Source organism: Berghia stephanieae, chromosome 1 (assembly GCF_034508935.2).
Source record: "Berghia stephanieae isolate SIO BIC M18660-M18661 chromosome 1, UCSD_Bste_1.3, whole genome shotgun sequence".
In the NCBI taxonomy this organism is placed as follows: Eukaryota; Metazoa; Mollusca; class Gastropoda; order Nudibranchia; family Aeolidiidae; genus Berghia; species Berghia stephanieae.
Genome location: NC_088360.1, coordinates 101,202,234 through 101,216,739, shown reverse-complemented (window position 1 = coordinate 101,216,739; position 14,506 = coordinate 101,202,234). Strand labels below are relative to the sequence as shown.

The 14,506-nt window shown below is 37.7% G+C and overlaps 1 protein-coding gene across 3 annotated transcripts; it reads left to right on the top strand.

Moving 5' to 3' along the window:
• The first annotated feature begins 2,426 nt into the window (after positions 1–2,426).
• Positions 2,427–14,227, top strand: LOC144962549 (uncharacterized). 3 transcript variants are annotated; one of them, XM_078895578.1, is made up of 2 exons: positions 2,427–2,897; positions 13,123–14,227. In XM_078895578.1, the coding sequence occupies exons 1-2, from the start codon at positions 2,838–2,840 to the stop codon at positions 14,134–14,136; spliced, it is 1,074 nt and encodes a 357-aa protein (XP_078751704.1). In that variant the 5' UTR covers positions 2,427–2,837; the 3' UTR covers positions 14,137–14,227. The 3 variants fall into 3 exon arrangements, with proteins under 3 accessions (XP_078751704.1, XP_078751705.1, XP_078751706.1); XM_078895579.1 differs by lacking the exon at positions 2,427–2,897 and adding an exon at positions 12,262–12,313; XM_078895580.1 differs by lacking the exon at positions 2,427–2,897 and adding an exon at positions 12,328–12,519.
• The last annotated feature ends 279 nt before the right edge of the window (positions 14,228–14,506 follow it).

Sequence of the window (14,506 nt, the reverse complement as noted above, 5' to 3'; positions counted from 1 at the left end):
CGTCCTGATTTTGGAGTGACTTCCGTTCAAGTTGATCAATCATGCTGCTCACACTTGATGTTTTCTCATAGTTTCCTGTAACAAAACGAGCGGCTCGTCTCTGTATTGCCTCTAGTTTATCAACAAGTTGTTTTGAGTGTGGGCCCCAAACAGTGCATGCGTATTCAATTTGTTGTCTAACTAATGACTTGTAATCTAATGATTTTAGGATTGTTTCATTTCTCTGGATGAAATTCCATGCGGTGCCTCTGTTCCCAAGCCGCCAGTTTCTCAGGGCCGTTCTGCACAATCTTCTTGTTATTTTATTATCAATTATGCAATAGTGTCATCTGCAAAAATGCGATTCAAGAGCATCTGCCAGGTCGTTAACATAAAAAAGGAAGAGAGTGCGACCAAATACTGAGCTTTGAGGAACACCAAATTCAACTGGGACAGACTTGGATGATTTACCGTCAATAATCACTGATTGGGTACGGCCTTTCAGGAAGTTGTCAATCCATCTGTTGATTTTTCCGTTTATCCCATAATATTGTCGAAGCTTGTGGCATGCGTTGTGGTCAACTTTGTCGAAGGCATTAGAGAAGTCCATTATAAGTACACCAATTTGTTGGCCCTTCTCGAGAGACTTTGAAACTTCATCAATAAAGCTGATTAATTGTGTTTCACATGAGCGCCTGGACCTAAAACCAGGTTGGAGTTCACATAGGATATCATACCTTTATGTGTATTTCATTATCTGGCTGACAATGATGTCCCCAATAAGCTTGCTTGAGATACAAGTGAGATACATTGGGCGATAATTTGAAGGAATCGTTCTCTGTCCTTTTATATAAATGGGAGCTACACTAGCTGTTCTCCAATCCCCTGGCACTTTACCAGTGTCGAGTGATATCTGAAAAATTAAACGGAGGCAGGGTACCGCGCAGTCTGCAAGCTATTTCAAAACTCTTGCTTGGATGTTGCCTGGTCCACTAGCCTTTTAGGATCCAAGTTTTGAAGAAGTTTTGCAATGCCCTCTTCCGTAACCTTTATTTTTCTATCACAGGCTGTTTTTCATTGACGTAACTGCTTCTGTCTGCTATACTGTTTTCTGCAATTTGTTAGGGGTTAGAGGTTGCTTTTTAGAAAAAAACAGACTGAAATTGGGCATTTAGGGCTGTTGCTTTGTCAAAGCTGTGGTGAGGATTGATTGTGATTGAGGCTGTCTAACTTCTGACAATTTTTCTGTGTTTAATGTATAACCAGAATTTTTTCATACCAGTAAATTGGTTTCCGTTCTCTTCAGGGCTAAGTATGTCCTCCACGTAGTCCCAATATTTTTGACGTAACTCCCTTTGTATAAGTTGTTTCAGAACAGTGTATTTCTTTGTAACTGCGACCATTCGTCTTTTTTATACCTTTTATAATACCGGTCACACTGCTTTATCATCTTTCTTATTGACTTAGTGATCCACGGAAGGCCGTTTTTGATTCTACACGTTTTATGTGGTATATTATTACTGATTTACTTTTCTAGAATATGTTTGAATTTTTGCCAATGTTCTTCAGAGCTAAGTGTTGGCGTGTTTAAAAGCTCTTTCATTAGCTGTTTCAGTAGTTTCATTTCACAGACCTTCCCAGTTTATTTTTCTGTAATAATAATAATAATTATAATAATATAATATAATAATAATATAATAATAATAATAAATAATAATAATAATAGTAATAATAAAATATAATAATAATAATAATAATAATAATAATAATAATAATAATATAATAATAATAATAATAATAATAATAATAATAATAATAATAATAATATCAATATTTCGCTACGATATGACCAACACTATACCCAGCACCGAGGCGACCAAAAGATACTATTTTTAGAAGGCTCTGTGTATTGAGTGTGGATACCGCCAAATCATTACCCGGTATACGGGTATGGTCGGATTCGGGTACGCGGTACGTGGCGGAGTGACTTTTGCCAAAAATGTTTTGTGAAGGGGGGGGGGGGGGGGGGGGGGGGGGGGGGGGTTTATTTTCTTTAAAATTTTTGTTTTATCTTTAATTTTTTTTTAGTCATTTATATTTATTATTTATCACAAAAATGAAACGAGTAAGTAACAGATAATTAATTACAATGAAACAAAATAAATAAATTTTAAAATAACTGAGATTCTTTAAAAGATAAGAATAGTATAGTCTTAATTGTTGATTCAATAATTGAATCAATGTGTGTTAAATAAACAAAAAATCAATGTAATTGAAAATAAAGAGGAAAATTTTGAAAAAAGGTCATGTGAAGTAAATAATTAAGATCAAAATGATTACATAATTATCACTCAGTTCGGTTTCATTTGTGAAGCGGGTACGTACGTCCCTTTTACTCGAGTACCGGTTGACTTTACCGCGAGTCCCGGGGTAGGTACGCAGCTCTGTGTATTGTGTATCCAGTGTCAAACCCTTCTTGATTCAATTCAATGATGACAATGTCCAATCCTAGAAGTTCAGTCAAAAGTGATTGCAAAACAACGACCCCAGTGTTTCCATGTGATAGAAAATGAACATGGAAAGTAACAGTTTTGTACAACTTCTAGGCTAAAGATATATTAAATTCTAGATTTGAGATGCAAGGAAAACGGAAATGGTTGAGGTTGAAGTTGAAGTGGAAGACCAAGTTTCAGTTTCATCGTCTTGTTGACATTGTTGAGGCATTGTTGAGGAATAAATGCAGCTGCCGCAGAGCCAATTCAATATAGACCTAGCAAGTATAGATAGAGAATAGATTGCCCTGTCTAGTTTATATAGATAGAAATTACCCCCGATTTGTCCCTACAATCAGAACCAGAATGTCAACAATGTCCACATTTACATCCCCCCTTTCACAGAGCCAAGGGATCAAGACCAAGGTAAAGCATGTTATTATTATTATTATTATTATTATTATTATTATTATTATTATTATTATTATTATTACTATTATTGTAAGTGGCAATTTGGACTCAAGTCTGTATGAGTTCATACTAATACTAGTGCGGGGCGGTCCTTGGCAAGCTTAAGGACCACGGTCCTACGGTCCCTGGGAAATGTAAACCGCAAGGACCGGTCCTTTTCGACACTGAACATTCCTGAGAGACTGACGGAAGTTCGAACCGTTTTGACCTTTGGGACCGTGGGATCGTTCATTCTTGAACCGTTAAAGACCGCTACACGATGAAAACCGTGGTCTACAGGAGTAAAACACACGTAGTAGTCACACTCATTTCAAATTGTAACCTAATTAGAGAAGAGGGGTGATGCCTTCTTTATTTGCTCACCGTACTTCATTGTTACTTTGATAATTTAATAAAATTTGAAATTTATCCCCATTAACGGAGATAATGGCATCGCCCAAGGCATTGATCGAGTTGTTCGTGGCGTTGATACACACATGCAACTCCTACCCCTCCCCCCCCCCCTCCCCCCCCACACACACACATTAGAGGGCAGTGAGCATTGAAGAGTAAGAGAGAGACGTGAAGTTATAATAAGAGGGGGTGGATGCGGTAATAAGTTAATAAGTAATAAGTGGTGTCCATGGTGACTTTTCGCCAGATCTAACAAACCCAGCTACTAGTGCGGGGCGGTCCTTGGCAAGCTTAAGGACCACGGTCCTACGGTCCTTGGGAAATGAAGACCGCAAGGACCGGTCCTAGGACCGGTCCTTTTCGACATTGAACATACCTGAGAGACTGTTGGAAATTCGAACCGGTTTGACCTTTGAGACCGTGGGATCGTTCATTCTTGAACAGTTAAAGACCGCTACACGATGAAAACCGTGGTCTACAGGAGTAAAACACACAGAGTAGTCACACTCATTTCAAATTGTAACCTAATTAGAGAAGAGGGGTGATGCCTTCTTTATTTGCTCACCGTACTTCATTGTTACTTCGATAATTTAATAAAATTTGAAATTTATCCCCATTAACGGAGATAATGGCATCACCCAAGGCGTTGATCGAGTTGTTCGTGGCGTTGATACACACACGCAACTCCTACCCCCCTCCCCCCCCCCCCCCCCCCAAACACACACATTAGAGGGCAGCAAGCATTGAAGAGTAAGAGAGAGACGTGAAGTTATAATAAGAGGGGGTGGATGAGGTAATAAGAGGGGTCGATGGTGACTTTTCGCCAGATCTAACAAACTCAGCTACCCATTCATTGCTGAGTAGACAGGGATTCAGAAAAAACTCGACTGCACCCGGGATCGATCTCTGGCCCTTTGCGTATAAAGAGAGTGCTCTATCAACTGAGCTATCGGGATCCCCAAATATTCTATTGGACTTTTTTAAAATTCAGACGTTATAACTGGGTTTTTTGGAAGGAAGAAACTAATGAAACTCATATTATTTGATTAGTAAAAACACCAAACGAAATTTTAATATTATTGTATTATTTTAAATGACAACACTGCGATAGAAAGGAGTGGTGACAAGAGATGGACAAAAGAAAACAAAAAATCGGATTTGCTACTTGCTAGGTTCGACACACACACACACACACACACACACACACACACACACACAACACACACATCTTTAGTAGTCACATACATTTCAAACAATAACCCATTAGAGAAGAGGGGTCATGCCTTCACCATAGATCATTGTCATTGCGATCATTATGGTGTAGTAAATTTTGAAATTTACCCCGTATAATGGAATCGTCCAAGGCGTGCGCCTCCTGTTCCCCCCATCTCACACTCTCACACACGAAAGGGCGGTTTGCGGAGTGGAGGTTGGTGGTCGTCTGCCTGTATGGTCGTTTGTGTCGTTTAGTGTATGGCAAAGGGGGGTGGGTGCGATTAATTAAGTGGGATGGGTGGTGATTGGTGGAAGATAGGCAACCGAGGCAACGAATCGCTGGGGAAGTAGCCTAGTATGGCGCGAGACTGTGGAAAGGTGATAAGAAGTGAGGACCGCCGCCGGTCTTCCCTATCGGACCGATCCTCGGTTCACAGCTAAAAGACCGTGGGACCGATCCTTGGACCGGTCCTCAGCGCGGCACTACCAGCTACCCATTCACTGCTGAGTAGACAGGGACTCAGAAAAAACTCGACTGCACCCGGGATCGATCTCTGGCCCTTTGCGTACAAAGAGAGTGCTCTATCAACTGAGCTATCGGGGTCCCCAAATATTCTATTGGACTTTTTTAAATACAGACGTTATAACTGGGGTTTTTGGAAGGAAGAAACTAATGAAACTCATATTATTTGATTAGTTAAAACACCAAACGAAATTTTAATATTATTGTATTATTTTAAATGACAACAATGCGATAGAAAGGAGTGGTGACAAGAGATGGACAAAAGAAAACAAAAAAAAAATCGGACTTGCTACTTGCTAGGTTCGACACACACACACACACACACACACAAAACACACACATCTTTAGTAGTCACATGCATTTCAAACAATAACCCATTAGAGAAGAGGGGTCATGCCTTCATCATAGATCATTGTCATTGCGATCATTATGGTGTAGTAAATTTTGAAATTTACCCCGTATAATGGAATCGTCCAAGGCGTGTGCCTCCTGTTCCCCCCATCTCACACACGAAAGGGCGGTTTGCGGAGTGGAGGGAGGTGGTCGTCTGCCTCTATGGTCGTCTGTGTCGTTTAGTGTATGGCAAAGGGGGGGTGGGTGCGATTAATTAAGTGGGATGGGTGGTGATTGGTGGAAGATAGGCAACCGAGCCAACGAATCGCTGGGGAGGTAGTATGGCGCGAGACCGTTGAAAGGTGATAAGAAGTGAGGACCGCCGCCGGTCTTCCACTATGGGACCGATCCCCGGTTCACAGCTAAAAGACCGTGGGACCGGCCCAAGGACCGGTCCTCAGCGCGGCACTAGTTCATACCCGTTGATGGTCTTTGGATCGGCTGCGGTTATTCGGACTCGGGTCTGAATAGATAGTCTCTCGTGGCTATTCGGACTCAAATTCCAATGCGCATGTGCAATCAACAGATTATTTGGACTCGGTCTGAATAGTCTCCCATGGGACTATAGCTTTTGGTTTGTTTTTGTTTGTTTGTTTGTTTTTTGTTTAGATATATTTTAATAATTGACAATTTCATAAAATTAATGTAAATCAAAATTACCCGATTGTGGTAACTATCAACGGGTAGTCTAAACCCGCTTTATTTGACGAGAAAGACAAAATCATGGATTCATTGGAAGTCCAGATAGAAATTAAAAAGAAAAGAAGTAAAACTCTTCAAAAGTAACAAAAGTCAGTCAAAGTAACTGTGGTATAAAATGAAAGCAGCAGCTTTTCTAAACACGATGTCCGAATAAAATCAGGACAAAAATAAATAATTTAAAAATTACACATTCTGATAGCGTGAGACGGGTTACAATCCATCTACGGTCCAAAGTTGCGGTATGAGCTGAGTCAGTGTGATATAGGCAAAACAAAATTTCTTCTGATCTTTTTTTCTACTTCTTTATCAGTTGCACACAAGCACATTGGAGTTTGACTCCGAATAGCCACTATTCAGACTCGTGTCCGAATTGCCACTTCACTTTAGATCGGTCTCCACCAAGTTGTGGAGGTGGAAAGGCTGGCTTTAACTTCAATGGGAAATCGGTGCTAATTTTAGATCCTGCTGGAATCTGTCAATTTGGCTTTTATAGCTGTTTATGCTTGCGCTATAACTGTTTTCTCAGGCAGACTATTCCATGTCTCAACAATTCACTGACTCACAGTAACGATAATATCGCCTGAGTGGTAACTTAGTCAAAGTGATGACCCGAGTTTGACCTGGGTCACGCCTGCCAAATTACGGGGAATCCCCTAGTGAGTTCAGTTACGGTGATATCGGGTGATACCAGTCGATTTATGCTCACTTTCATCTCTTTTTTATGGCTTCGCACTGAGTCCTAATCCAAATTTCTTTACTTGGTGATATTCACCAATTTTTCTTGCTTCTATTCATATGGATTTTATGCCAGTGCTTTTTATAGTGATCGTGATATTTCAATATTAAATAGACTGATTTTCTGTACTTTACAGTGAAGTAATTGTTCCATTAAAATATTGAATTTCTTCAATCCAAGATGAAGAATAACTTTAATTATTCAGCAAATAGAATCTATTATAATTGGACTATACGTTGCTAAAATTCCATCTGTGCTTCAACAAAATTGAATTTATTATGATTTTTTAAAGTTCATCTAGTCATGGAGCACACCCGAGAAATTCATGGTAAACATTTAAATGACCTGTGTAGGCTTTGTGGAAAATGGTCAAGAAAACTAAAAGAAAAGAAACAGAATCGCAAAATATTATTGTGTCATCATTTAAAACTAGATATTAATCTCATCTTTAATGTGGACATTGATAATTTACGATGCTGATAAGCACTCAAAAACAATGTGTTACAAGTGTCACAACAGACTGCGTAATGTTAAAAACAGAGATGGGGGAAAAGCATTGACATCAGCAAGAGAACTAGTCACACATAGTCACCATATTTGGTCGGGATACAATCAAAATAAATCAGTAAGTGATTGCAACGTTTGCTCAACTTTTTTGGAAACCACAAACATAATAAAGAACAGCAACAGGTCAACAAAATCAACCCCGTTATGTAACAGTGTGGAAACAACACAAAACACATCACACATAAATGATAGTATGGAGACAGCAGAAAAGACACAACACATTCATGAGAGTATGGAGACAACACAAGACATAGAGGACATGGATGAGAATATGGAGACAGCACAGGACTCACAATATATAGATACATCATCTGGTATTGATTTTGACACAAGAATGATCTTAGCTACATCAACGCCACTAAAGCAAAAACCAGAATGTAAAGGCATCGGCATGTCACCAATCAATTGTAGAGATAACAAAGCATCTTTACCACCAATACATCAAGAATTGTCGGCCCAAGAGGAATTAATACTCACAAACCTCGTGAGAAGAAAACTAGCTGCATCATCAAATAATGTTATCAGTTGCAAAACAAAAGGGTAACCATTATACTTGATGAGGATTACAAAACACAGAAAAACAACAATAGACGTAGCATCTCCAACAAAGCGCAAACGATCCCGGACACTTATTTCACTGAGACAACACATTGCACACAAGCACAACAAAAACAAGAAACACATGAACTAAAACAAGTTCCCAACCCAATACGGCGTAAAATTTGCGACAATGCAGGCATTAAAACCAACCCGTCAATGTCTGTGACAGAAGCGTTATCGATGAAAGAGGATGTAGGCTTGACTTGGTCACAGGAAAGGAATTAAGAAGGCATTTAAAGAAAAGTGGAATAAAAATACCCAATGAACATTTTCAAAGAAAGATCATCAAAACCATATCAGAAACCAACATCCTCATTACAAACAAACTTTTTGAAGAGAGTGGTTTACTTACAGATATCCCTATGGTGAAAATCAAAGACATACGAGCATATATTATTCAAACACTGGATGAAAGTACCGATCTTACTTGGCATTATGATACCATCCCTCAAAATGAAGTATGGTTAAAATTAGGTGGTGATCACGGGAAGGGAAGTTTTAAATGTTCAATGTCTATTGTCAATAAAGAAAACCCAAACTCCAAGTTCAACACTTAGCGATAGCAAAAACAACAGACACAAAAGGGAACTTACAGATATTTTTTCATGAAATAAAGAATGAGCTTTATCAATTAGATCAGCAAAAATGAAAGGATAAGCAAGTTAGATTATTCTTTTTTGGGGATTACGAATTTATCACAAAAATGTACGGACTTTCTGGTGCCTGTGGATCATATCCGTGTTTGTGGTGTTATGCTAATAAGGCCTCTCTTCAAGAATTACGAGGACAATCTGTCCCTTTGAGAACATGGACAAATCTTCACAGAGATTTTGAACACTTTGCCGGTCGTGGGAAAGGACAAAAGAAAAATGCACAATCTTTTAACAACAGCATAAATCCATCTCTATTAGACATCCCTCTGCACAGAATAGCTCCACCATATCTACATTGCCTTCTTGGAATCGCACTAAAACACCACAAGCTATTGGAAGAGGCTACAGATGACATAGATCTCATGCTACACACATTCACTGACAATGACAACAAAACTATCAGATTATTTCAGCGTTACGGGAGTAATTGGAAGCGTCAATTGAGACTACAAGAGTCCCTTGATTTGTACAGTAGTTGTGAAACATTGGCTAGAACAAATGAAGAAAGGAAAGCATCAGTGCAAAAACGAGAGTCTATTGAACACCAACTGTCAGATTTAAAATATGAAAAACCAAATGCTAGGAGTGGACCGGTTTGTAGTAGTTTGGACGGCATATTAAAGGCATACAATATTACACCTCAAAGTTACCATAGTCGTAGTTTCATTGGAAATCACTGCCACAAATACTTTACAGACGATGTATACGAAAAGCTAACAGAAGAAATATTGACACGAACAACTTCTTATAGAAGAGGCAAAGACTTTAAAATTAAAGTTTGACAGTATCAATAAATCATTCAAGCAAGTCCACAAATTGATATCTCACTCAAAACCTATCCCAAAGGACCAGCTAGCTCACATTCGCCAAACAATAGGCAATTACATGGCGCTCTACAGACTTCATTATCCACATAAGGTTATACCAAAACAACACATTGTTGAGTATCATTGTACACCTTTCATTGAGAGGTTCGGCTTTGGAATGGGACTTTTAGGAGAGCAGGGAGGGGAACTATTGCACAATACAATTTCAAAACTTGAGAGGAGATCAGCAGCTATAAAAAACAAAGCATCGAGATTACAAACAGTAATGAGTTAGTCTACTTCAAGTGTCACCACATCTACAACTGCTTCAAAAAAGGAAAAGACAATCAAATTGCTAGCTTGACGGTCACAGCACTTGTCCATTGAAACAACGAAAAGATGTTAGAACTAAAGCGGAATCCCTAAATTGTGAGAATAAGCAGAGATTGATTTATACAATTAAAAACTAATGTCTTTCTAACTTCATTAACGGAACTTCTCTCTCTCTCTCTCTCTCTCTCTCTCTCTCTCTCTCTCTCTCTCTCTCTCTCTCTCTCTCTCTCTCTCTTCTCTCTCTCTCTCTTCTCTCTCTCCTCCCCTCTCTCTCCTCTCTCCTCTCTCTCTCTCTCTCTCTCTCTCTTCTCTCTCTTCTCTCTCTCTCTCTCTCTCTCTCTCTCTCTCTCTCTCTCTCTCCTCTCTCCTTCTCTCCTCTCTCTCTCTCTCTCTCTCTCTCTCTCCTCTCTCTCTCTCTCCTCTCTCTCTCTCTCTCTCTCTCTCCTCTCCCTCTCTCTCCTCTCTCTCTCTCTCTCTCTCTCTCTCTCTCCTCTCTCTCCTCTTCTCTCCTCTCTCTCTCTCTCTTCTCTCTCTCTCTCTCTCTCTCTCTCTCTCTCTCTCTCTCTCTCTCTCTCTCTCTCTCTCTCTCTCTCTGGTTACAATGATCACCCTTGATTAATTTATATTGACCATTGCATCGTACTAATTACAAAATACACAATGTTTCTTTTTTACCCCCAAAGTTCTGAAACAAAATTTTAAACTGATATCAAACCTATACAACTGAACTGTGAAACGACTCGGACGTTATTCTTGTGTTCTTTATTGACCATATTTGAAACATTACTAAAACTTAAAGCTTATGTAAATGTGTTCATATAATATTGTGTTAACCTCTTGTGACCACCTGTTGGATATAACTTGTGAGATAAAAGAAACCTGGACTGACTGTTCATGACCCTCTACACCAGCAATGATCAAAGCGTAACAATCGGACAGCTGCACCAAGATGTTATCAGATACCATGAAAGAACGGTGTGCGAAGCACAAAATGTGAGTGGATGAATGAAAAGTTACTTTATTCCTTCGTCGGTAGAGCAAGTTTTGAGAGTTTCTGTCGGCTCGTTTGCTTATAATAATGAAATTAAAAAATTAAGTTTAACAAACTAAATGTAAAAGATCTGAAAGACATTGAATTTATTGATAGAGTGTTTGGTACCAACATAAAGTTCAAAGTTTTCTCAAAGCGTTGGTAATTTGTTTAGATTGATAAAATCTACTGTGGTTGTGCAAAAGCGATTGGAATTTAACTATATATCAGTAACAAATCTGTTAAGTATCATGGGAGATAATCCATTGCACTGGTCAGGAATTTGATGGAGTGAAGGACCTCTTGACCGCGGCGCAGGTAGAGAACTAAAAGCTCGCCTATTCAACACTGTGGACTAAAGAAATTTTTTCGGATGTTTAAACGGCAATTTTGTTTGGCGAGTTTATAATATAACAGTGGCCTCTTGTTCTTTTGTCCTTGTTAAATGTGAGGTAATCTTCTACGTTTAGTCTGAATGGTCTCCTGTGGCTATTCGGACTTCAACTCCAAGGAGCTTGCGCAAACACAAGGTGGACAAAGTGCGGACAGTGGGCTAGGGTAGGGCACTGTCCAGGAGTTAATGTTCCTGACGAGAGGACGGCCATTTTTGTATATTTACATTTGAGATTGGCCAGATTTGTTTGGTTGTGTGAGGCAATTTAGCTTATACTACTTTCGAATTTTTTTTCGCATTTATTATTTGTTTGTTTATTATTATCATCTTTTTGTTTTGTCTTTGTTTTAACACTAAGAAGACTTGAATTCATGTTTCTTGCTTTTTTTTTTCAATTCAAATTGAAATAATCGGATCCTGGTGTCCTCAATTGTCTTTTGGCGTTTGGTGGAGGAAGGGAGTAGTTTTGGTATTTTTTTTTTTTTTTTTGTTGTTTTTAATTATAATATTTAAAAAATCTTATTTTTTTAAAATGGACCTGTGCCATGTGATTGACTTGTATCAATGCATGGCACTTGAAATTGTCAATTTTGTGAGATAGTAAGGTTTTAACAGCAATGTTTAGTTTTGGATGTAGTAAAAGTTATATAGTTGAGCACTTAAGACCCTATAATTAATTAATTCTTTTTTATTTTTTTGCGAGTCTTGTCCTAAAATTTTGACACTTAAGTGTCCAGTTTGAGATCAGTCGTAAAATTGTCAATCATGATCGAAAGTTCTACTATCACTATCATTGTTAAATTAATTACTCTACATAATGGTGCAAATTATTTCATATTTGAAAATAATCGTATCTATTTCATTCTTTGTGCCTCTTATTATCATTTTTATTTTTATTTTTAATTTGGCTATATAAGAGTCAACCCGATAGAGCTGATGTGGCAACCCGGAACGAACCAGTTCCGAGTTAAAAAATAAAGATGGCTGCCCTCCTGTCAGTGACATCATTCCCCGAACAGTGCCAAGGTTCAACTGATAGAAGCAGAAGGAAAGTTCTGAAGAACTTCTGTATTCCCCATATCAGACTGACTGATACTTTATATTTTAGGCATTAAAAAATATTTTTGTGCCGCACAGTGAATAATTTGCAATCTCTATTATATATTATGTCATGATAATATTATTCCAATGCCTAAGAAATGGAACTCGTATTATCAAATAAATAAATTAAGGTATCATAATCTCCATGATTGAAAATACAATTTAGGGTTGAAAGGCCAAAGTCTCCCTAGTCAAAACTGGCCAAATTGGCTGTTTCCTCATGCTAGCCTCTACCTTTGGATAAATTAATTCAAAATACATATGTGCATGATGAAATAAACACATCACTTTTCAAACCAAAAGAAAAATTGAGAAATTAAAAAAAAAGACAAATAGTTTATTTATATGCATGGGTCAAAGTTTGCCAGTGTACTCCGAGATTGATCTCTGTCCCTTGTCATGAGAAGCAAGCACTTTACCGAGCTATCGGGACCCTCTCTATGCACAATGTCACCCACTCAATACTGTTATAAATGTATTTATTTGAAAAGAAAATCATCATGGATATCACAATTTTGCAAAAGAGAAAGAAGCAGTTTATAGTCGTCAAATATCGATAATCTACATTTTTCTCTTATGCACTTATTTTAATTAGTATCCTAATTTTATTCTTTTCTGATAACTTATTTATATTCACACAGATATAATTAAATCCTATTTTTTTCCCCTGAATATTTTAACATTTTTCCTATTGATTTAACAAATGACATCCTATTGTTATTCTTTTCGGACAGATGAGCTCTTGTTCATTCTCATTCTCCTTACATGGAAGAATTGCACGTGACAAATTACAAGCTATCATGAAATTAGGATTCAAAGTCGGATACGATACCATTGGCTATGCAACCTTTGAAAGCACAAAACCATCGAGATCTTCCATAATATCACTGTTTGATTTGATTGAATTTCATGATGATTGGGAGTTTGATCCTTGTAAATATTCAAAGCCAGATTATGCATTCGATCAGGATCAAGTAATGCCTTCTTTGGAACCTTTTACTTTTGTCGGTAATTATAATTCAAGTGCAGCTGATTCATATACAGTAATAGTTCCATTCACTAAAATGAGAGAGCCAGTGGAGGGAACTGTGAATGAACCTATTTTACATGAAATGAATGTGGAGTTTGAAGAAACTGATATTAAGGAAGTTGGTGAACATTTGAAGTTGAAGGATGTAGAAGTAAAACCTGACAAAGTATCTGAACTGAAAAAGAGTAAAGCATTCTGTAAAGTCACTGAAACAAATGCCGGCAGGGAGAGACGAAAAGCAGAAGAAAAAAGTGAAAATCATACTGTACCTAAAGAAATGATTGGAGGAAATATAGGAAAGACAGAGTGTGGCACTAAATGCAATGACGATGATGATGATGATGATGATGAGGCAGAGGATTCTAGGTTCATGATGAAGAAGTCAGAATTCGCATTGTTTCGTAAGAGATTTAATAATTCAGAAATGCTTGACTGTGTCAGGATAATTCAAGAGATGCCAAAGTTTTTCTATTTATCTGTAAGTAATCCTGGTGTATGTCGGAAAATAAATGAGTTTCGGCAATCTGTTGAAATGAAAAAAATTCACAGTGCTATTCCAGATCAATCAAAGCTTGTTGATTCTCTAACCACCAAATTCAATCAACGACTTGTACTTGATTTAGATCAGGAGAAGAAATCTTTATTTGTAACGGCTGAAGAGGACACCTTAAAAGAAATCAAACTTTTATATCCAAATTATTGCACAGATTGGAATTGAGATATGGTTAATGTTAATCAATATTGCGTTTTTGAAAGATATTTCTTCTTCTTCTTCTTCTTCTTCTTCTTCTTCTTCTTCTTCTTCTTCTTCTTCTCTTCTTTTCTTCTTCTTCTTCTTCTTCTTTCTTCTTCTTCTTCTTCTTCTTCTTCTTCTTCTTCTTCTTCTTCTTCTTCTTCTTCTTCTTCTTCTTCTTCTTCTTCTTCTTCTTCTTCTTATCATTATGTTAATTTTGAAATTATGTTTAACATGCCTGATTGTCCATTCTTGTGCTCTGTCTTTTCTGTGCAGTATTTTCAATCTGTGATTTTCAAGGAATTATAAAAGCACGTTTTTAGAGTGTGTTCTTAAATTTTATAACCATAGAAAT

Bases quoted from the DNA above. Each gene is read 5' to 3' on its own strand.
- LOC144962549 (XM_078895578.1), top strand. From the start codon at position 2,838: ATGTCAACAATGTCCACATTTACATCCCCCCTTTCACAGAGCCAAGGG. The intron at 2,898-13,122 runs GTAAAGCATGTT...CTTTTCGGACAG, and splicing joins GCCAAGGGATCAAGACCAAG to ATGAGCTCTTGTTCATTCTC.